Source organism: Cetorhinus maximus, chromosome 8 (genome assembly GCF_964194155.1).
Source record: "Cetorhinus maximus chromosome 8, sCetMax3.hap1.1, whole genome shotgun sequence".
Classification (NCBI taxonomy): domain Eukaryota; kingdom Metazoa; phylum Chordata; class Chondrichthyes; order Lamniformes; family Cetorhinidae; genus Cetorhinus; species Cetorhinus maximus.
Window position 1 is genome coordinate 20954653 of NC_135886.1, and position 25180 is coordinate 20979832.

Below are 25180 nucleotides of genomic sequence, written 5' to 3' on the forward strand. Positions count from 1 at the left end.
ACTGAAAATATCCTGCCAGTTCTGCCTTTTTTGTGGCCAACTAAAAGACACACTTGCAGCACCAATGTGAAAATGAGGGCCTAATGTCAGTATCGAAATGGAATTCGAGTGAGTAATTGACTAATGCTAGGGAAGTGGCAAGATGGCATATTATGAGCAGCCTCTTAATAGAAAAATAATCTTCAGCCCCACTGCCCAGAGCAGGGTGTTGTTCTTTGGCCCTGGTTAGCTGGTAATTGCCAGGAAGTATTATAGCTACCATAGTCCTTTTATACTATTACTCTGGGACAGGATCAAGGCTTGGTTAGACTGTCTGCTGAAGTCCTCCTCTACTGAACTTTGGATAGCAGATTGAATCAACGCTCGAGGAATGTTAACCCTTTTTGCCTTCACAGATTAAAATTCCAAGCAACTCAGCAACATAGGTTAACCCATATGATTCCCTCTTCCTGATTCCCCACGGAAGTTCCTGATCTCCAGTGGACCAATTTTCCAGGCCATTAGATGTTGATGGAACCAGCCTATTATCAATAATGGAAAGAGCTAAATGTGTGATCACTGTGGGTAAAAGCTTCATGAACAGATTATGAAGCTGATAATTTATTATATGGTGCCAATCGTACTGCTGCATATTGAGCACTGCTGCCCTGCACTATTATCAACTGAGATCAACTCGGTGTCTGTTGTGCTTTATAATGTGTTCTGGAAGCTCCTGTGTTGTTGAATACCTGCACACCTGTTGGGCAATAGAATCATTTAGAAAGCTAAAAGCTACTGCGGATGCTGGAAATCCAAAACAAAAACAGAATTACCTGGAAAAACTCAGCAGGTCTGGCAGCATCAGTGGAGAAGAAATCAGTTAACGTTTCGAGTCCTCACGACCCTTCGGCAGAACTGAGTATAGTTAGGAGAGAGGTGAAATATAAGCTGGTCTAAGGTGGGGGGGCGGGGGGATAGAGAAGTTGAGGGTGGAGTGATTGTGGGGATAAGCAAGCAGTGATAGGAGCAGATAATCAAAAGATGTCACAGACAAAAGGATCAAAGAGGTGTTGAAGGTGGTGATATTATCTAAGAAAAGTGCTAATTAAGAATGGAAGGCAGGATACTCAAGGTACAGCTCTAGTGGGGGTGGGGTGGAAAGACTAACAAAGTTTTAGTTTTAGATTTAAAAATAATGGAAATAGGTGGGAAAAGAAGAATCTATATAAATTATTGGAAAAAAAAGGGGGGGAGGGGGGAGAAGCGGGGTGGGGATGGGGGGAGGGGGAGTTTAAGATCTAAAGTTGTTGAATTCAATATTCAGCCCGGAAGGCTGTAAACTGCCTAGTCGGAAGATGAGGTGCTGTTCCTCCAGTTTGCGTTGGGCTTCACTGGAACAATGCAGCAAGCCAAGGACAGACATGTGGGCAAGAGAACAGGGTGGAGTGTTAAAATGGCAAGCGACAGGGAGGTTTGGGTCTTTCTTGCGGACAGACCGCAGGTGTTCTGCAAAGCGGTCGCCCAGTTTGCGTTTGGTCTCTCCAATGTAGAGGAGACCGCATTGGGAGCAACGAATGCAGTAGACTAAGTTAGGGGAAATGCAAGTGAAATGCTACTTCACTTGAAAGGAGTGTTTTGTCTGTGACATCTTTTGATTATCTGCTCCTATCACTGCTTGCTTATCCCCACAATCACCCCACCCTCAACTTCTCTCTCCCCCCGCCCCCCCACCTTAGACCAGCTTATATTTCACCTCTCTCCTAAATATACTCAGTTCTGCCGAAGGGTCGTGAGGACTCGAAACGTTAACTGATTTCTTCTCCACCGATGCTGCCAGACCTGCTGAGTTTTTCCAGGTAATTCTGTTTTTGTTTTAGAATCATTTAGAACCCTGACTGAAGTTGCCGGGGAGATTATACCCACATCATGGGGGGCAAAGAACCTGAACAAGGTTTTAGGCGTTCAACTATAATAGAAAATGGGCACTGCATAGGTTGAATGATGCCACATTACATTTATTTACATAAAGCAATCTTGTGATCTCATCTGTTTGCACTTGTTCCTTGAAGTTACTTTGTTTGTTTAAACCAAATTAAACACTTCTGTTCAGCTGCATTTCCAAAAGTGTAACTTCTTAAAGCTGCTTATCCCATCAGTTGCTGGTACCCATTTCCTCAGAAAGCCATAACCATTCACGGCCTATATCGGAGTTATCAACATTGTTCTGAGCATCCTTCCTATGTGTGCATTCTCAAGATGGAAAATGAGATGAAGAATGTAATCCCATATTCAATTATGGGATGTCAGCATCGCTGGTATGGGCAGCATTAACTGTTCATTCCTAAGGCCTTGACAAGGTTAGCGTGTAAGATCCATCATTATGTTGCCACTGGCGTACAGGACAAGGAAAATTGTACCCGGATGTACTCAAACAAGAAAATTCTGCAGACAGAGAATGTGATTCCCAAAATAGCCATGACAGAAGTCTGCAGTGTCGTGCAGCAGCATGGGCTATGCAGTCATGCAGCAGTATGACTGGCACCACACAATATATTATCAGCTTCATAGTCTGTTCATGACGCTTTTATTCATAGTGGTCACACATTTAGCTCTTTGCATTACTGATAATGGGATTGTTCCATCAACATTTAATGGTCTGGAAAATTGGTCCAGGTTTGGTTAATTTTACATTAACTTTTTGTAACAAAGTTACACATTTTATTTTCCTTTGGTGTATTTGTGAAATATAACTTTAAATTTCTAGAAGGTATAATTTTAGAGGGTGTTGATGACTAAAGCTTAATGAAATCTTTAAACACTGGAGCCCCATTTTATTCCGTTATGCCTCCCTACAATCCTTCAAGTTAATAACTAAAAATTAAAAATTTAAATAGTGAACTTTGAATTGTTTAAGAAAGATTGACAAAGTCTTTTTTTTACAATAAACATCACTTAATGGAAGACCCTCAACTTTCGAATACCCTAAATAAGCTTTAATTGTTCTAACCATCATAAAATGTTGCATCAGATGATTGTTGACAATTTATTTCACCGTCCATACACTTAAGGCTGGGATTTTCCAGCCCCACCCACTGCCAGGATCTTCTGGTCCCACCAAAAGTCAATAGATATTTGGCTGGCCCGCTGCATTTACCGCAGTGGGTCCTGCCATGGCGGGGCTGGGAAAGTGTCTTAACATTAAAGGAGCTTGAATAAATAAAACAAGACAGTTCAGGGCATTCCCATATAATTGCAAAACCAGTAATCCATATATTAATAACGATCCATATTAACTTAATAAAAAGGTTTATTACTTTCACACAGGAAAGCAAATCCATTGATTATCTCCAAGAAACAAGAAACCATAACTTACCTTCACACGTTGGAATTTGACCGCTCCAACCTTGAGCTTCACACATGCGATTGTTTCTACCAATTATTCGATACCTAAATAGGAAACAAACCACTAAAGAGGGAGCAAAATAAAAATGACCCATTCTCAGATACCAAGCCAAATGTTAAACAGAACACTTGGCACAGTATGTTGATCGGGGTAGAGAAGTAGGCACTGGAATTTCTGTGGACTTTTGTGACCAGCACATGTTTTTAGGTCAGGTGGGAATTTTACTGAAGGCCAATGAGCTGGGCCAGAACCTGGAAACACCGATTCTTGACGTGTGCTCCTAGATTGGGATGACCCTCTTGGTTTTCCAAACAAGAGCCTCTGCATTCTAGGGAATGTGGCTAGGGAGGAGGGATTCCTAGGTTAGAAGTTTCCATGTCCAAGCTTGGAGTCCACTCACTAGCCTGGGGAGGAGGAGGCCTATTGACCTGGTGACTGACAGAATTGAAACCCACCTGAGACTTGGCCTAAGCCCCTGAAATGTTCCAATATTCTTTCCTCAGCCTCCCTTCAAATGAATTCTTGTGCCAGGGGCATGAACACCCCCAAAAGTAACTTTCTAGAGCTGCAAAATCCATGCCTTGCATGGTGGCAGGCACCCAAGATGCACCCATCATGTTGCAGGTGTCCATCAGAAATACTGAAATTGCAGGTCCTCTCACTAGCCCCATACACACTGGCAAGGACAGCTGTAGCGTTTCCCAGGAGAAGCCTCTCAACTCTCATTCGAGGCATAGAATCTCCAGTTCAGATCAACTAAAGACCTTGACCTCTGAGGGACAAAACTATTTTAGATACAGTGAAGTCGCTGCTGCCCCTTTCTTCAAGTGCCCTTCTCCTGCAAGCAGATAGAAAGGAGATATTGTTAAAATGAGGGATGTAAGTGTTACAATCATTCAGTTGAGGCAGGTATGACAGATGTTGCCCACCTTGATCTGAACATGCAGGGGCAGGTCACAAATCACACCCCCAGCAGTCAAGCAAAAGGGCTATCCAATTTCTAGCCCATTATATCATGCAATATTTAATTCTCAGTACAGTTATGTGTATTAAGCCTTGTTTCAGTCTTCCCTATTGTAATATAAGGGTCTGGCACATCGATGGTTAATGTGGGACTGAGTTTAGCACTGCCCACACAGTGATGTAAGAGAACACATGGCCCACACCTAGGGGTCAGTGAGGTGTTGGATAGAGCTGTGTCCAGACCCAAGCATGGAGACAGCTCCTAGCTTGTACCCTTTACTGTAAATAGTGCTAAGAGTCACAAAAGAGTTACAGTTAACCTGCTAAAGACTATGAATATGTCATCAAACCTACCAAGATGTAACCAACACCCCACAACACCTATTACTTCTGGCTGCGAATTATTGCCTCCAGCTATCTTATTTTGTTCAGATGCTTTGCACATTGCTGTACAGGCAATTTAGTTTGTTTTTATTAATTATTCCACTCATTTTATTTTAAGTCATTTTATACTTTTGCTGTCTAACTGAACCTGTTCCCTGACCATTTATGTTGACTTTGATCTTACCTTTTGAACTCTCACTCCAGGATTTGATGGCACAGAAGGTGTGTTCATAACATGCCCAAGCAGGTTGATTATCAACCTGTAAATCTTTCCATTACACCTACGGCAGGCAATAAGGGCGGGAAAGTTTCTGGTCAGCCAGGCTTGATGTGGAATGGTGCCCCTCAAGCTATAGCCACTGGTGACAGGCTAACGAGCTGTTCCAGGGAAAACTAGCCATGGAAACATACATAGGAATGTGCTTTGTCTGCCTCATGTGTCACAAGGCACAGGAAATAACCAAGGAAGGAATCTTTACCTTAGTCTGAACTTAATTCTTGTCTCTTACTTTGTTTAATTCCAGAAATCGGGGAGCCTGAAATTTTGGGAGTTGGAGATTGCTGGTCAGCAGAAGAGGGGTGCAGCAATTGAGGGTCCTTTAATGTTGCTCAATAGGAGCATTCCTGTTCCTCACAGGTCACAATAGAGTGGTAAGTAACTTACATTTTTTGTTGCTGATGTCCTGAACAGCTGGATTCCATAAATACAGTCGTGATCCCAAGCATGCATATATAACCTTTATTTGCATATTCAAAAAAGTCTAATGTCTGTGTCAGGTGCCTGTTACTTGTCCTTACTCAGTTGGGCCATGAATTTCCTGCTTGCCAATTTTGGGCCTTTGATGTTCTTGTAACATCTGAAATGCAAGCAAGGTGCCCAATTTCTAGGCCTTTGTCTTCAGATTTGGAAGTAAATTTGAGAATTTGTTTAATAACAAATTCGGTGAAATGCTAACAAACTACGTGGAGAAAAATATACGCAATGGTACCAAATTAAACTTAAGAAGCTTTTAGTTTCAGAACTATAAGCATGTTCTAGTAGGCTTCGGATGCAATTCCAGCAGGAGAACAGTGGAAACCCCAGAAAATCGACATTTATGCCAAATCCCTGGGATCCCACCGGTCTCCTGGAATTATGGTGAGAGAGCTGTAGAGTCCCTTCAGAATTTCTGGGCTTTAATCAAATGATTACGCAAATTGTCTAAATGTATCACTGCTTTTAATAATTGACAAATAAATACCTCTGATTTCTATCCATTATGTGAGATAAGGAACAGTTACACTCAGTCCTAAATATATACAAACGTTAAGCATAAACACTACTGTTTTGCAAAGTTATAATCTTAAACTGTGTAGAACAAGATTTTGCTCCAAGAATCCCATAGAAGGACTTTCAGGGAAGCCGTGAGAGCTCTCAACAGCTGAATTGCAAAGCACCAAGACAACAGATTACTGGCACCTAACTTGAGGCCGATAGCCTCAGGATCAGACTTAGAGAATATGGTGCAGCTATTATTAAAGCCTGAAAACAGGATGATTATTATGGAGGGCATACAGGTAAGTGGAGTTAAGATCACAACCAGATCAGCCATGATCTTATTGAATGACAGAGTAGGCACAAAGGGCTGAATGGCCTACTCCTGCTCCTAAATCCTATGTTCCTAAATAGCACTTTTATTTAAAACAATTTAAATTCATCTATGCACTGCATAATTACCCATTGTTACAGAAAAATGTAACTACGCTTCCAAGTTTATCATTTGACGCCTCATAATATCCATTCAAAATCTCCCCTGGATTGCCACAAGATCTTGCTATATAGAGAAAGAAAATGTGAATGTTGAGAGATTACAAATACCAATTCAACTTTCAAAACAATTCATAATGGATAAAAATCAATGCTACATATTCTGATGAACAAAAATACTACATCATTTTAAATGGTAACAGATTATGATGTCAATCCACAACTCTATCAAATCTATGCTTCTGTTTTCTACATTAGTTGTTCTAGAGTTTTGAGTTAATCTTACAAGTTAGTGTGATTTGTGTTGAATTATACGCAGATTTATACTGCAGGATTGAGATTGCTATAAGCACTGAAGCTTTTCAAGCCAGTTTCATTGAAGATACGTACAGACAATCGAAGCACCAGCTAGAATTAAATGTTGGTTTCAAAGGTCAAAGAACAATTTTCTAATCTACTATAATATCCACCACTTCAAATTAAACTTTTCATTAATGAGCTGTAAATGTTCAATTCAATTTTAAAGCAATTTAAATATCAATCATAGCAAAGTCAGCCTATATTTCCTTTTCTGAATGAAGTAATGTTGTATATAGTACCAAATGTTGCCTACATCACTGTTGTGCTATAGCTTTTCTTTTAAGCGGACTGTAAGGTTTTACACTGGGGTTGAAATCTGGCAGACGAAGTTGTTCGACCATCTCAAAATGTTAGTATTTTTACCTTCTTGATATCTGAATAAATATAACAGAACAAGATGAGCCTAAAATTATAGCAAGTCAGTCAGCTACTCTAACAATGTAACTGTGACTTACGTTCACATTTTGGGGCCTTTCCCTCCCAGCCCGAAATGAAACATGACCGATACTGTTTTCCAACTAAATGGTACCTACAAAAACAAAACAAAGCCACTTAAGGGAAACTAATACAGAGATCTATTTTGGTCAAAAAGCAATTAAAAGTTCCTATAATGGTAGATGCAAGACTGGAGAGTGCAAGAAGAGAAAGATGCGTTCAATTCAATTGTACATTGAAAAAATGCTTAAATGTACAGGAAGCTGATTATCCATTAAGGGAGTGCAGCCTCTTATCCAAAAGGCCTATTTCTCTTCCACAGTCAACAGAAGGGTTTCTTCCTCAGTGTAAATTTCATGAAAAGTCTAAGCCATTCCATCTTAGCTGAATCCCCATTTATAACATGTTTGTCAGTCTGGTGGTGTTATGCCTTCCTGTTGTTGCAATGATGTTTAGAGGACATTGAAAGCGAGTCTACCAGTGGATTTACGATTGTTTTATACTGCAAGTTGCCTTCTCTTTGATAATGGCCATTTGATCCATAGATTGTACAGTTAACATACTTTATGGAACACTAGGGAATATAATACAAAAGCAAATTATTGTGGGTGCTGGAAATCTGAAATAAAAACAGAATGCTGGAAATACTCAACAGGTCAGGCAGGCAACATTTGTGGAGAGAGAAACAGAGTTAACATTTCAGGTTGATGACCTTTTATCAGAACTGAAGAAAGATAGAAGCACAATAGGTTTTAAACCAGTGGAAGTGGGGAGGGGGCAGGAAAAACAAGGGAAAGTCTGTGATGGGTGGAGTTTGAGCAGGAGAGATTAAATGACAAAAGATTTCATGGTACAAAAACCAAAGAGAGTGGTAATGGGTATAGAAAAGAAATAAAAGACGTGTACAGATGAGGCGTAATTGACTACAGAGCAGCCATCTGAATGCAACTTGAAGGGATAAAGAAAGAAATGAAAAAAGACTGAACCAGCAAAACACTTAGAACAAGTTGGAGACAAGAGGCTATGATCTGAAATTGTTGAACCCAGTGTTGAGACCAGAGGCTGTAGAGTGCCAAGTTGAAAAATGAGGTGCTGTTTCTCATTGGAACACTGTAGCAGGCCATGGACAGAAAGGTCTGAGTGGGAATAAGGTGGAGAATTAGAATGATAAGCGACAGCAAGCTCAGGGTCATGCTTGAGGACTGAACAGAGGTGTGGCAATATAATGCCAGTTCCAATTTTAACAATCAGTAATGAGCAAGAAAACAGAGTAATTGTAATTTCAAAGTAATTTCAATGATAAAAACAAAGTGTGGCCCATTTTCTAGTGATGTACAGTATGATGGAATTTCCCCATGGTCTGATTGTATTCAGATCCCAGAAATACTACTTTGTGTTATCATGTTATTGGTAAATGTGACTAATTAACTCAATCCTACTCTTAGACTAACCTTAATGCATACAGATGGAATGAATAGTTTTTAGGGTAGATTGGCAAAATTCACAAACCAATAATTCTGTAATCCAGTGTTCCAGCCATTAATTTTAATGGATGTAAAATCACAAGCTCTGCACCCTCAATTTCCCTAGATAGACTCCCTACGAACTCTTTTGTCCACTGGATATGTTACATCTTGGAATCAGCTTTGACATTCCAGTGTGCATTAAAGTAGCTGGGTTATTATTTACGTAAAAAGTAGAGCACCCAGGAATGTAGCAGCTGCAGACTAAGGGGGAATTTTAACCCCCAAAATCAGGTTAGTTGGGGGCAGGTGAAAAGATAAAAATTATATAATTCTCAAAGCAAACCCCAACCCGCCTCTAATCGCCCACTCCTCGTAACAATGAAGATGGATAGGGGAACAGGCAATAAGCCTCTTTTGCAGAGGCAGATGGATCACTAAAATCTTTTAAGGAGAGTGTAAGCCCCCATTTTAACTGGAGTTTTATTTATAACAAATGGAGGGAGCGATTACCACCCTTGCAAATCCCGGCAGGTGAAAGGAGTCAAGAAAGGTTGGATTCATAAGGTAAGTGCCAGGAGGTGCAGTAAAATTTCCCTCAGGCTCCGCAAGCTAAATTTCACACGATTGGAACCCTGCAAACGGCTGCCTGTCAAACCCCCTCACAATGGGTCAATATCCCCTGCCTCAATGTCCAACATACCCCATGCATTCCTGCAATGTCCCGTGATATCCGACACCCTCACTATCAGACTTACCTGACACCTGCTCCGTCTGCTTCCTCAGAAATACCTGGAAAAACTCAGCAGGTCTGGCAGCATCGGCGGAGAAGAGCAAAGTTGACGTTTTGAGTCCTCATGACCCTTCAACAGAACTAAGTAGAAATAGGAAAGGGGTGAAATTCACCTATTTCTACTTAGTTCTGTTGAAGGGTCATGAGGACTCGAAACGTCAACTTTGCTCTTCTCTGCCGATGCTGCCAGACCTGCTGAGTTTTTCCAGGTATTTCTGTTTTTGTTTTGAATTTCCAGCATCCGCAGTTTTTTGTTTTTATTGCCATCTGCTTCCTCATCTGACAAGCAGCCAGCTCACTGACCTAGCTGGCAATCAGGAAAGAAACCCACTGAAATCACTTGAAAAGACGTTGTATGATTACTTTCTGCAGGACGTGGAGGAACGTCATACTTCTGGGTTTGCCATTTGAAAATCTCACCTCTCCCCAACTCCACCTGACAGCCACCATTCACTTTCTGTCCCCAGGTAAATATTAGGGCCTAAACATTCATATATGAAATTCTGCAATTACAAGTGTTATCCTTTGTGGTTTTTATAAAGTCTGTTGTGCATTGAATACTTACCCTGGGTAACAAGAATATTTAAGCCTCTTTAAGGAACTAGAAACTGCCAATTCATCAACAAATCCAAATTCTATTTTGTCTGGTTTATTACACTCTGTTGCTACAAAAGGGGAAAAAAAATAGGACAAGTGTGAATACAAACGTCTCCAATTTGAGCTTGCAGTGTGATCAGAGAAATGTCATTGCCTGTAGTTTGAAAGATGTTACACAATTAGAAGTATGAACATTATTACACCATACATTCCCTTTGATAAAATGTTTGAGATTTCTTTTCATTTTGCTCATCCGAAGGAAAAACAATATTATGAAATGGAATACTGCTGCACATCTAGAATCTCACTGTGAAGAATTCAAGTTGAGAAGAGCTCAGATCAGATGCAATGCACATCCCTATTTGTACTGCCCGAGTAATGCCCGAGTAAAAAATTTGACATGGCTGAAAACAGGCAGCAGGGGCTGGGGTGCAACCTGCATTCACCAACACATATGGGCGAAGTTATCTTGCGAAATGTGCGCTGGGACCTTATTATTGAGTGACAGGCATGCGTGCAGTCAGTGCTATCTGTTTCGAGGCTGGGTGGGGGTGGTATACCAGCTCTCTCTATTCCTGCACCCACTTGAAAATTGTATCTTTTAGTTCATATTGCCTCTCCTCATTCTTCCTACCAAAGTGTAACATTTCACACTTCTCTGTATTAAATATCATCTGCCATGAGTCTACATACTTCACCAGTTTATGCCCTCCTAAGGTTTCGCTCCTCTTCATTGTTTTTTACATTTCTGAGTTTCGTACCATCTGCAAATTTTGAAATTATCTCCTGTGCATCCAAGGCTAGGTCACTGATATATATCAAGAGCAGTGGTCCTAATACTGGCACCTGAGGAACACTACTGTATACTCCCTTTCAGTCTGACAAACAGCCCTTCACCAATACTCTCTGTTTTCTCTCTTGGCCAACATCATTTTCATACTGCTACTGTCACTTTAATCTCAAGGGTTTTAATTTTGCCAACAAGGCTATTATGTGGTTCTTTGTCAAATGTCTTTTAAAAGTCCATATACACATCAACTTTATTATCCTCAGCAACCCTCTCCATTACTCAATCAAATAACTCAATCAAATTAGCCAGACACAATTTCCTTTGAACAAATCTGTACTGGCTTTCATTTATTAGTCCATATATTCACATATGCCAGTGACTTTTGTCCTGCATAATGTCCCTATAGGTTTTCCCACCACTACATGAAGCTTACTGGCTGATAATTGCTTGGTTTAACCCCTTTCCCTTTTTTAAACAGGGGAGCAACATTTGGAATCTTCCTGTCCTCTGGCACCATCCCCACATCTAAGGAGGATTAGAATATTGTAGCCAGAGCCTCTGCAATTTTCACCCTTACTTCCCTCAGTAACCTAGGATATATTCCATGTGGATTAGGTGATTTTTTTTCTACTTTAAGAATTGCCTCCTCTTCAGCTTCCTTCAAAACTATGTCTGACAACCTGGGCACCCTTGCAGATTCTCCTGCACCTGCCATTGTCCATAATCCTCTGTAACAGATGCCTGCAGACAAAGTGCCACAGCCCCATTGAAAGGTACAGGCTGCCTTTCAATCACATCAGGAACATGCAAAATTGACACCTTCTATCAGGCGAGTTGCCAATCAACAGCACACGGAGTGCTGGAAGCCTATCAATTTCAGTTTAATCAGTTCCACAGGTATGGGGTCTACGAAAGCACATTCAAAGCAATTTCCAGCCCAGTGTGTGGATGATTTATTTGAGAAAGGGGAGAGATTTGTTTCATTAAAAAAAGTTAGAAAGTACAAATAAGGTGGTAAGAGATTGGAAAATAACATCTGTTCTGGAACGAGAATCTAGCTGTAAACTGTCTCAATTAAACTCCAGCTGTACAAAATGGAAACTAAGTGAGACATTTAGGGGTGTGTGTGTGTGTGTGTGTGTAACTGAATTCCTTCCCATATCACAATTGTTTTTCAAACTATTTCCATTATGCTAGTATTCACTTGTATTATTTTGTTGGTTACGTTAACAACTTAAATAGCACATTTAACTTACACAATCAACCCCAATTCATTTGAAAAATGTTTTAATCTTAAGGTTACCAAATTCCTTGCTTAAATGTAATTAAAGACAAATTGTTAACATTTAAAAAATTTTGAGGTATTTACAATTATTCTTCTTGGTTCTTAAAAACTTTAACATACCTCGAAACACTTCTACCTAGTATGTTTGTCTGGAAGCTGTACATAAGGATATTTTTTTTTTGCAAAAATATACTTTATTCATAAAATATCTTCAAGAACATTCCAAACCATTTCAAAATCACCATCACAAAAATACAATCAGGTTCAACTTTTACACATGGATCACGAGGTGCATCAATACAATCAATGAATATTACAATTGTTTGCAGACATTCATTTCGAGCTGTACAGCCCGGGGGGCTCTAAACAGTTCCCAGTCCCTCGGTCCTGTGAGAACCCCCCATTTTAAAGCATTTATTCTCTTACCAAAACTGTTGTCTCTGAAAGTGGTTCTTTATCCCTGTGACATTCTTCACATTCGCTGCATTGTATTTGTTAATAAATATTTTTATACAAAGCTTCAAGCAAACCACAAGTCAGTCATTAAATTTAAATATTGCTGTATTTGTCTTTAGCCATTAACTTGCATTAGTAAAATCACTCACATTTCTTGCAGTCCTTCATAGACAATGCTCAAATGAATCCAAAAAAAAAATCACCAATAAAAACATAGATTTCACCTCTTACCAAGTTCAACGTTGATATGCACAATGCAAATGAATATTATTGTTAATGTGATTTTCTGAAACATTTTGTATTTTTCTTTCTCTTTCCAACTTGATTTTTAGTGATGCACTTCTCTATCTCTGGGACGCTGAATTCTTTCAAATGACCTGTTTGGAAGTTCACATTTGGATTCTATTGATTTTGAAGGGGGTTTCCGGGGATGGGGGCGGGAGGGTGTTGTTTATAAACGGGTCTGTGTCCACAATAATCTGACTGACATTTCTGGGAAATTGCATATAAGAACAGAAAAAAAAAACACTTTTAAAAAGCAATGGGTGAACTAGTTCAGGGACACAATTTCACAATCAGCATACTCTCTTATGAAATAATTGAAGTAAAATGGTTTATGGGAAGTGCTGCCATAGATTCCAATAGAGTGCCTACCTGCTCACCTTTGATATTTCCTTCACTCTTTTCAAAAATCATTGAAGTTCTTCAAGTCAAAGGGATATTTGCTCTTTAGAGAGACATGAAATAATTCTAGTCTTTCATTCAAAAATATTGGCCAAAACTAAGGTTTATTATAATTTCCAAACTGAATTACTACACTCCTGTTTGCTCGGGTAGAAAAAGAGATTTGCAAAATCAATCAATTTAGTAAATTATTAGAAGATCTAGCCTGATCAGAAGTCTATGTAATCATTCACAGCAACTAAAATGTTCAACTTGTATAATATAGTCTTACCTAACAGAGTTTAATCACAGCAACTGTGTAGAGGGTCAGAGGAACCTGGTGGGTACAGGTGCTTTGAAGATAGCAGGACATAGGGAGAGCAGTTAGCAAAACATATCGGATCTTGGGCTTCATAAATAGAGATATTGAGTACAATAGCAAAGATGCTGAACCTTTATAAAGCCCTGTGGTTCTGGTCACCACATTTTATGATGTGAGAGTCCTTGAGAGTGCGCAGAGGAGATTTACCAGAATGGTTCCGGGGATGAAGGATTTTAGCTACAAGATTGCGTTAGAGAAGCTGGGATTGTTCCCCTTGGAGCAAAGGAACTTGAGGGGTGATTTAATGGAAGTGTTATTTTTTATTCTTTAATGGATTGCGAGCATCACTGATAAGGTCAACATTTGTTGCCCATCCCTAATTGCCCTTGAGAAGGTGGTGGTAAACCACCTTCTTGAACCACTGCAGTCCATGTGGTGTAGGTACACCCACAGTGCTGTTAGGAAGGGAGTTCCAGGATTTTGGCCCAATGACAGTGAAGGAAAAGCAATTTGGTTCCAAGTCAGGATGGTGTGTGGCCTGGAGGGGAACTTGCAGATGGTGACGTTCCCATGTATCTGCTCCCCTTGTCCTTCCTGATGATAGAGGTTGTGCTGTCGAAAGAGCGTTGGTGAATTTCTGCAGTGCAGCACAACCTGGTACCACTGTCGGTGGTGGAGGGAGTGAATGTTTAAGATGGGGTGCTAATCAAGTGGGCTGCTTTGTTCTGGATTGTGTAGAGCTTCTTGAAGAATTCTCAGCCTCTGACCTGCACTTACAGCCACAGTACATGGCTAGTCCTGTTAATGTTGATGGTGGGGAATTCAGCAATGGTAATACCATTGTCAAGCGATTAGATTCTCTCTTGTTGGAGATGGTCATTTCCTGGCACTTTTGTGCTGCCAATGTTACTTGCCACTTATCAGCCCAAGCCTGAACATTATCCAGGTCTTTTTGCATACAGACATGGACTGCTTCAGTATTTGAGGAGTTATGAATGGTGCTGAGCATTACGCAATCATCAATGAATACCCCCCACTTCTGCTCTTATGATGGAAGGATGATGAAGCAGTTGAAGCTGATTGGGCCTAGGACACTACCCTGAGGAACTCCTGCAGTGATGGGCTTGAGATGATTGACCTGCAACAGCCACAACCATTTTCCTTTGTGCTAGGTATAACTTCAACCAGCGGAGAGTTTTCCCCCACCGATTCCCATCGACTTGAATTTTGCTACAGCTCCTTGATGCCACACTCGATCAAATGCTGCCTTGATGTCAGGGGAAGTCGCCCTCACCTCAACTCTTTAGTTCAACAAATTTAATCTTGTACAAGTTTATGACAGGTTTAGCTAAGGGTAGACAAAGTAAAGTTGCTCCCATTAGCTAACAGGGGGCTCAGGTTTAATGTTTTAGATAGGAGATGCAGGGAGGATGTGAGGAAGAACTTATTTTTAAACACAGCGGGCGGTAATAAACTGGCACACTCTGCCTATGGGGGTGGTGGAAGTGGAGATGATGAATGATTTCAGAAGGAAACTGGAAGGGTGCTTGAGGGAAATAAACTTACAGGGCAACAGGGATGGAGCAGAAGAACAAGACTGGTTGGATTGCTCTACAGTGAGCCGACATGGACTTGATGGGCCAAATAGCTTTCTTCTGCACCATAGCATGCAGGTACAGCAAATGATTAGGAAGACAAATAGAATGTTGTTTATTGCAAGTGGAATAGAGTATAAAAGTAGGGAAGTGTTGCTACAGCTGCACAGGGCTTTAGTGAGACCACACCTGGAGTACTGTGTACAGTTTTGATCTCCTTACTTAAGGAAGGATATAATTGCATTAGAAGCAGTTCAGAAAAGGTTCATTCAACTGATTTCTGGAATGAAGGGAGTATTTTATGAGGAAAGGTTGAGCAAGTTTGGCCTATGCCCACTGGAGTTTAGAAGAATGAGAGGCAATCTTATTCTAACATATAAGATCCTGAAGGGACTTGACAAGGTGGATGCTGAGAGGATGTTTCCCCTTGTGGGGGAATCTAGAACTAGGGGGCAGAGTTTAGAAATTAGGGGTCTCCCATTTAAGACATGAGATGAAGAGAAATATTTTCTCTGAAAGTCATTAAGACTTTGGAATTCTCTTCCCCAGACAGCAGTGGAGGTAGGGTCATTGAATATATTCAAGGTGGAGTCAGATTTTGGATCAACAAGAGAGTCAAGGGTTATGGGGGTAGACAGGAAAGTGAAGTTGAGGCCACAGTCAGACCAGCCATGATCTTATCCAATGGCAGAGCTAGCGTGGGGGACTGAATGGCCTACTCCTAATTCTTGTGTACTGATTCTATGGATAGAAGCGTCCCAGATTTGCACTATGTGCGGTAACAGGTGCGTAAAAAGACGTTTAACCCACCAGCCGCAATGGCGGACTTGTGTGCCGTACCATCCCCTTCCTGCACATCCCGCCTCATTAATAATGTATTCACAGGAAACACGCTGGATCGCTGGTGGGCAGGCTCGGATTTGCCCACCTCGTCGTGACCTCAGCGCTTCCTCGCTACGGGCGCCATATTTAAAGCACACAAGAGCAAAGCTTACTTCATGTCGACAGACCAGGTCTGATCCAGGCAACAGATGGCCCCAAAACCAAAGGTGACAGCAGCCCCCAAATTTGGAGTGTCTGCTGGACGCAGTGGAAGGCTACCGTGATGTCCTCTACCCCCCCCCCCCTCCATTCTGGCCACAGGAAGTCCACCAGAGTCACCAGTCCGGCCTGGGAGCCGGTGACAGCCGCAGTCAGCACCATGGGAGCACAGAGGAGGTCAGCCATCCAGTGCAGGAAGAGGATGAATGTTGTCATCCATTCCACCAGGTAAGTCAACCATCACATCATTCTCAATATGCAAACCCAAACACATCACACATCCACAGGGACCTCACACCTCAAGGGACAACACCACTAACTCTCACACACTCCCTCACATCTCCATCAGGTTCATATCCTCTGGAGCCGGCCTACTCATCGCTTACCACACAAATATTCCATGCAGTGCTGTGTCCTGCTCACACACTCTCCATCCGTTTTCATGCAGGAGAAGATGGCTAATAACATGGCAGGCAGGGGGGCACTTGGTGGAGTGGCCGACATTAGGCCCCTCACTCACTTTGAGGAGGGTGCCATCACACTGACTGATGAGGACGTGGACCATGCGTGCGACTGCGAGGTCAATGACAAACACCCACATGAGGATCCTGCAACAGATCATCCCTCTCTCAATGCAATTGAGTGCTCTCTCGCTCTCTCTCCCGTTTTTGACTGCTGCCATGCACTAATTATTTAGTTCACAGGGAGCTGTGCCAAGTGACCAATGCCCTCAGCCAACCACTCCTTCAGCTCCATCCACGTCCTCACCTCCAGCCCCTTTGTTGAAGAGCTGCAAATAAGCTGCCTGGAAGACCCATCACTCAGCACTTACCCACACCCTCCACCAGCACAGAGACACACATCTCAGTGGGACTTAGATCTATAGCAGGCTTGGGTTCACAATGTGGTGAATACTGCACAGACACGTGTCCGCAGCAGGTGGAGGCAGGTTCAGCCGAGCTCCCTGGCACTTGGAAGGCTGATGGGGAAGAGACATCTGTGAGGTCCAAAAAGGATGACAAGTGTCTGGTTTTGGCCTTCCAACTCATTGTGGAGAGTCAGAAGGTGGCAGGGGAACATCATGCAGAGCTGTTGGAAGCCCTCAACAGAGTAGCACATGAGTAGGAAGAGTGCATCCGCCTGCTCTCTGATGAAGTAGTGCCCACACGGGAAGGGCGTCAGATGCCACGGAGACCCTGGTCCAGCAGAACGTGGAGTTGCGCGCAGATCTGCGCTCCATTGTGGAAGACATGGCTTGAGTTCTTGCAGTGGTAATGCAAGAGGAAAACGGGGCACCTCAAAGTCCCTCCAGGTGCTCCTTCCCCTCCAGCAGTCAAGCTGGTGCTCCTGGGGAGGAGTGGTAGTTGGACACTCTGGGTCATCCACTCAGGAATCTCAGAGGCTGTCCGCTCTCTCCGAGCCCCCTCTGCCTGTGACCCCCTCAACCTCACCCTCTGTCACAGTAGAGGGAGCTCACAGGAGAACAGCCAAAGCAAGGCCTCAGCTCTCCAGAGGATGCATGCCAAAGTCATCAGAGGTAACAGGACCAAACATTGCACAGGCTGTCTCCACTCCTGTTGCGGATGTCAGGGCAGCACCTAGAAGAAGTGGTAGACCTAGAAAAGTTAAGAAATTCTGATCCCAAGTGGTTGCACGGGTGAACACATTTTTTCATTTCGTATTCTGAAAATTATATCCACTTTCACTGAGTAATGTATAATGTAGTCTTCCAGCTTCATTAACAGGCTTCGCGAGTCCTCCCACTGCATCTACCCCAACTCCCCCACAAATAGCAGTTCAGCTGCACGCAGCTGACCACAAGTAATTCTGGAGTGAGAAGTGTTAATGTGTAGGGGAAGGACTTTCGGAGCCTCGTGCATGCACTCTCCTACGCATGTGGAGTTTTCATTCATCACACTTATCTGTCTCCCAAGCATTTTCAGTGCTGCCTGCTGGGGTTTGCTTTCAGTTGTCTATCTGAGCTGAACCTGCATCTCCGCCCACCCACTGACCACACTCCCATGCAGCACCTGCGCCTGTCCAACAAGAAGCTCCGCTCACTTTCGATTTGTGAAAGATGGTCGTAGTCAAGTTCTTGGTCAGCTACCTCCATCCTTTCTCCTTCCCCAGTCACCCATGTCCTTTCCCCCATCACTGTTGACCCCTCTGGCATTACCTTCCACCTCCCCATCGTGACCTTCCAATCCGAATCCTTGTCTTTCCAGGATGTCCAAGTGAATGTGCATGTTCCCTACCTTCCTGAGAATCCCACCCCCCACTCCCCTGTTCACATTGACCTCCCTGACCTCCCCCTTCCCACTCCAGGGTCCGTGTTTGCCTCCGTGTTCCCACCAACCATCCTTGCTGCCCCTTCTACTGTTACCAATGTACACTCACCCTCCCACCCTACTGGCTCCCCCTGCCCCCTCTCACACTCATCATTCCCCCCACCACACCCACTCTGAGCTCACTCCACAGGAGGCAGTCATTCACTCCACAGACCCCTCCCTTACATATTCACCTGGACATTACTACCCCGCCACCCCCCCCCCCACCCAACCTTATTCCCTCCTCCCCCTTATTCCCTCCTCTACCCAGACACCTGCCTCCCTCCGAACTCCCTTCTCCCTCAGGACACTCGCCACCCCTCCTTCGAACTCCCTCCCTTACACATATCTCCCCACTTGCAGCATTCTCCATTACACCCTCCTCCTTCCTGTGCTCCCTCCTTTCCCCAGATGCCCTCCTTCCCCCCAGCCAACCTCACCCACGACACCTTTGTCCCCCCACCAACTTCACCTCTTGATACCTTTGTCCTCACTGTCTCAACCTCACCACCCCCCACCGATTCCTTCGTTTCCACCCCCCCCACTAACCTCACCCACCCCTCAGTACACCTTCCTCTCCCACTCACAGCTAGATCTTTCTCTGCCCTCCCTTTCACCGATCAGCAGTACCAGCCCATGGCAAAGAATGTGATGTTCTGAAGCAAATTCGAAGCATCAGTGGAAACCATGGAAGATGGTGCGAGCCCGTGAAGGTCTGAATCCTCATGCAAAGTTGAAGCTGCTGCATGGAGACCTCCCACCTTCTGAGAGCTGCTTCACAGTGGAGCCATGTGCATGAGGATCCACCCAGCATGCGATGTACATGTTCCTCCAGGGTCCAGTAGCTCTAGGGCTCCAGCATCATCTTCTCCAAGGACGTCTGCAGACTGAACAAGCCCCTAAAGGTAAGTCCTGACTTCTGCATGTCATGCTGGTCCAGACATGTTATGGGTTGGCGTGTTTTCCCTCCGGTATAACAGTAATTCAGGTGTGGGGGTTGTGGAGGGGTGGGTGGGGGGGGGGGGGGGGGGGGCGGGGGTGGAGGGGGGGGGGTTGGGGAGACACGATTCCAATCAACCTCCAGCAGGATTTGTGATCCACCAGGGCAGACACCATTGGATGATCCTGTTGTGATCTCACACCAGTGTGAAACTTGTTTCTGCCCCTCATGCCGAATTCTGTCCTCCTGCCCACCATGATGCCTACCGCCAATGGGAGCAGACGATTCCACTCTATGACTGGCAACTGTTTCACGCTGGGAGTTGTAAGCAAGCTAGGTCTGAGTGGATCGGGAAGGCAACGTCGCATTCAAGCACTTGAGAATATTCAAGAGTGCACAGCAATACCGCACATTATATCTGATGCATAGACCAACCAGTATAAAGCTTCATAGTTCATACTGTGGCCTTCCACACCATGTTCACATAAAATCAAATCTTGGTTAATAGAAAATGTTGCTTGCCTACTGAAGTTGGCAGTAGAGAGAATGAGTCGTACTGTCACAAAAATGTAACCATCTTTTCGAATGGTTGTTCATGGTTTTAGATTTCAGGCTTGCATTTGAGGATGTTCTTTCAGAGTTGTTATTATTTAAGGATCAGGTTGAAGAGATGCAGCAGGGTTTTAGAAGCATGAAAAATCTGAAAGCTGTTCCAAAGTATCCTCCAAGAAGCCTTACTGGAAATTCCCCAGACACTCTTTTAACACAATGGGCTGAAATTCTGTGTTGGGGATGGGTAACGTGAGCCGGTAGGATTTCCTGGTCACAAACCTGCCTGCGGAGTAGTTGGGTGGGGGGGAAGGGTAACCTTCTCCGGAGGTCCCCAGCATCACAGATGCCAGTCTCCAGCCAATTCGATTCACTCCACGTGATGTCAAGAAACAGCTGAAGGCGCTGGATACTGCAAAGGCTATAGGTCCTGGCAATATTCCGGCAATAGTACTGAAGACTTGCGCTCCAGAACTTGCCACGCCCTTAGCCAAGCTGTTCCAGTGCAGCTACAACACTGGCATCTACCCAACTATGTGAAAAATTGCCCAGGTACGTCCTGTACACAAAAAACAGGACAAATGCAACCCAGCCAATTACCACCCAATCAGTCTACTCTTGATCACCAGTAAAGTAATGGAAGAGGTCATCAATAGTGCTATCAAGCGGCACTTGCTTAGCAATAACCTTCTCATTGATGCCCAGTTTGGGTTCCACCAGGGCCATTGACCTCAATATAGCCTTGGTTCAAACATGGACAAAAGTGCTGGGTGAGGTAAGTGTGAATGCCCTTCAGTGAGTGAAGGGCACATTTGAGTGAGTGTGGCATCAAGGAGCCCTAGAAAAACTGGAGTTAATGGGAATTAGGGGGAAAACTCTCCACTGGTTGGAGTCATACCTAGCACAAATGAAGATGGTTGTGGCTGTTGGAGGTCAGTCATCTCAGCTCCAGGGCATCACTGCAGGAGTTCCTCAGGGTAGTGTCTGAGGTCCAACCATCTTCAGCTGCTTCATCAATGACCTTCCTTCCATGAGGTCAGAATTGCGGATGATTGCACAATGTTCAGCACCATGCTTGACTCCTCAGATACTGAAGTCGTCCATGTCCAAATACAGCAAGACCTGGACAAGATTGGACAATATCTAGGCTTGGGCTGACAAGTGGCAAGTAACATTCACGACACACAAATGTCTAGCAATGACCATCTCCAACAAGAGAGAATCTAACCTTCACCCCTTGACATTCAATGGCATTACCATCACTGAATCCCCCACTTTCAACATCCTATGGGTTACCATTGACCAGAAACTGAAATGGACTAGCCATATAAATACTATGGCTACAAGAGCAGGTCAAGGAATCCTGCAATGAGTAACTCACCTCCCGTCTCCCCAAAGCCTGTCCACCATCTACAAGGCACAAGTCAGGAGTCTGATGGAATACTCCCCATTTGTCTGGATGAGTGCAGCTCCCACAGCACTCCAGAAGCTTGACACCATCCAGGACAAAGTAACCCGCTTGATTGGCGCCACATCCACAAACACTCACTCCCTGTACCACCGACACACAGAAGCAGCAGTGTGTACCATCTACGAGATGCACTGTAGGAATTCACCAAGGCTCCTTTGACAGCACCTTCTAAACCCACGACCACTACCATCTAGAAGGACAAGGGCAGCAGATAAATGGGAACACCACCACCTGGAAGTTCCCCTCCAAATTACTCACCTTCCTGACTTGGGAATATATCGCCATTCCTTCACTGTCGCTGGGCCAAAATCCTGGAACTCCCTTCCTAACAACACTGTGGGTGTACCTACACCACATGGACTGCAGCAGTTCAAGAAGGCAGCTCACCACCTTCTTCTCAAGGGAAAACTAGGGACAGGCAATTAAATGCTGGCCCAGCCAGTGAAGCCCACATTCCATGAATGAATAAAACAAAAAATTATTCCTTCATGGGACGTGGGTGTCACTGGCAAGACCAGCATTTGTTTCCAATCCCCAGTTACCCTTGAACTGAATGGCTTGCTGGGCCGTTTCAGAGGCTGTGAATCTGGAGTCACATGTAGACCAGACCAGGTAAGGATGGCAGATTTCCTTCCCTAAAGTACATTAGTGAACCAGGTGGGTTTTTACAACAATTGATGATAGTTGTCATGGCCACCATGCCCGAGACTAGTTTTATATCCCAGATTTATTGAATGGAAATAATACACAACATTCACAGGTGCGCCCCTTTAATTCATGTGAAAGGAGGGGTGTAGTTGTGGGTCAGCGTGCTGCCCCTCATCATTGCCCTGTGCTTCCTCATCCTCTGAGCTGCTGCTGGATTCATTATGTGCAGCCGCATCCACTGCGTCAAAGTCTTCATCGTCCACTGCATCCCCCCTTTCCAGCGCAAGATTGTGCAGAGCGCAACGTATCACAGAGACGTGATCTGGGGGGTACTGGAGTGTGTCCCCTGAGCGGTTCAGGCATTGGAAGCGCATCTTGAGAAGACCAATGGCTCTCTCCACCACAGCCCTTGTGGAGGCGTGGCTCCTATTGTACCGCTACTCAGCTTCTGTTCTTGGATAGCGGAGAGGCATCATGAGCCACCTTCTGAGGGGATAGCCCTTGTCACCCACCAGTCAACCATCCAGCCGAGCCAGAGCACTGAAGAGCCCCCGCACCTGGGAGTATCTGAGGATGTAGGCATCATGGGAACTGCCTGAGCACCTTGCACAAACTTGCAGAATCTGCATCCTGTGATCACACGCTATCTGCACGTTCATGGAGTGGAAGCCCTTCCTGTTGACGAAGGCACTGGGCTCACCTGCTGGCGCCTTGATGGCCACATGTGTATAGTCTATTGCACCCTGGACATGGGGGAAGCCAGCAATGGCCGCAAAGCCTCTGGCTCGCTGTGCCTGACTTGCCTGGTCGCGGCGGAAGTGGATGAAGGTCAATGCACGTCTGAATAGAGCGTCTGTAACCTGCTTGACACAAGTGTGGACAGCTGATTGGGAGACACTGCAAAGATCACCCACCAAGCCCTGGAAGGAACCAGATGCATAGAAGTGGAGGGCAACTGTGACCTTCAGAGCCACTGGCATGGGGTGTCCACCCACACAGCTTCTTGAATGTTGGATCACCACTCACTCAGATAAGTGGAGATTATTCCATGACACTCCTGACATGCATCATGGCTCAGTTGAGTTTCTTGCTGCAGAATTTCCAGCCTCCGATTAAGACTTGCATTCATAAACAATCCTTTGCAAACATAGGATATCCTAAAAAAGCTTTAGCCAGTAAAGTACTTTTTGAAGTGTAGTCACTGTTGTAATGTAGGAAACACAGCAGTCAATTTGCATATAGCAAGCTCCCACAAACAGCAAAGTGATAATGACTAGATAATCTGTTTTCGTGGCACAGATTGAGGGATAAATATTGGCCAGGATGTCAGGGAGAATACCCTGCTCTTCTTCAAAATAGTGCAATGGGATCTTTTATGTCAGAGAGCAAGCAGACAGGGCCTTGGGTTAACATCACATCCAAAAAATTACACCTCTGACAGTGCAGCACTCCCTCACTGCTGCATTGGAGTGTCAGCCTTGATTGAGTACGATGCTGAAAGTATAACCCCACACCTTACTATTCATATGATCCCAGCTGATGTTGGCACTGAACCAGTCAGGTCCCAGAGTGAAACCTGGATTGGCGGGTCCTAACTTTTTTTTAAAGAAACTGTGGTGGTCAGTTACTGAACACATTCACAAGAGCCTGCCAGTATACTGTTAACACAAAGAATAAAACTATTATTAAACAAGAAAAAATGAGCTATATTACACTAGACAAAATGGTTGGAACGATTTCAATACAGAAAACAGAAAATGATTCAAGCTCACACTATTCCTTTTATCCCAGAAACCCTGACAGACATAAAACATCAGTAAAGATTTACCACTGTCCCAACACCAAGGCCTCTTGCTTGGGTTAACGCAGTTTCAAACAGTTTTCTTCCAGCGGACTGCTGAGCATTCACTAGATGCTTTTCTCCAGCTGGTATCTCTCTTTGAGACACCCAAAAACTGCAATCTAAACACACTGTTACTTCAACTTCAGAGCAAACACATGTGTCCCCTAAACTCAGTTCCCCAGAAGGAAGGCTTGCAGGATTTCTTATTCGACAGATTAGACCTTCTGCCTGCACTCTCTGGTATACGCACATTAACTGACCACCTTTCTGTGTTTCCTGGTCTCTCTGTGTTTCTCAGGGCCCTTGTCGCTAAGTAACTGCACATTTTTTCTACTTTTTTTTACCTTCACTAAGCTACTAACCCCTTGGTAACCCATCTCTTCACTTCATGACTTGTAAAACCTCATTAAAAATGCATGTATACAAACAGGGCCTCAGACTTTCCAGCACCCAGCTCACAAACACCTTTAAATGGTGACAATAGTGGTATTGTCACTGGTCAAGCATTCCAGAGACCCAGGGTAATGCTTTTGGGATGTGGGTTTGAATCCCACCATGGCAGGTGGTGAAATCTGAATTCAATAAAAATCTGAATTTAAAAGTCTGATGATGACCATGAAAACATTGCCGATTGTCATAAAAACCCATCTGACCCACTAATGTCCTTTAAGGAAGGAAATCTGCCGTCCTTATCTGGTCTGGCCTACATGTGACTCCAGGCCCATAGCAATGTGGTTGGCTCTTTAAAAAAAATGCCCTCTGAACAAGGGCAATTAGGGATGGGCAATAAATGCTGGCCTAGCCAGCGACGCTCACATCCCATCAATGAATTTTTAAAAATTCAAAATATAAATCAAACTTAAAGCTATACATTGTTCCTAACACTATCCTGTAACACATCACAGCAGCCAGAATGAGAAAATAGGATGACCTTGTCCTGCCCAGTCAATAGCTTCAGCCACCTACTAACTAGTCAAAGGGAGCATTGGCACAAGTGAAAGCGATGCAGATTGAAGAAGTATGGCAATAAAATGCAACAGAAATTTACATTTTTTAAACTGCACTTTATTTACTCTTAGTTGACAATGATGAATAAATTGTTGTTGGATGAAGTTTGAAAAGCAAT

General features: G+C 43.8%; 1 protein-coding gene across 2 annotated transcripts in view; it reads right to left on the reverse strand.

Moving 5' to 3' along the window:
• Positions 1–25180, reverse strand: part of LOC144683503 (zona pellucida sperm-binding protein 3 receptor-like) — a 74685-nt gene that overhangs the window by 24901 nt on the left and 24604 nt on the right. For both annotated transcript variants that reach the window (XM_078546567.1, XM_078546566.1), the window contains exons 6-9: positions 10093–10192; positions 7292–7365; positions 6447–6543; positions 3353–3426 (exon numbers count right to left, since the gene is read on the reverse strand). In XM_078546567.1, coding sequence (XP_078402693.1) covers positions 3353–3426; positions 6447–6543; positions 7292–7365; positions 10093–10192 — 345 coding nt within the window. The remainder of the gene's footprint in view (positions 1–3352; positions 3427–6446; positions 6544–7291; positions 7366–10092; positions 10193–25180) is intronic.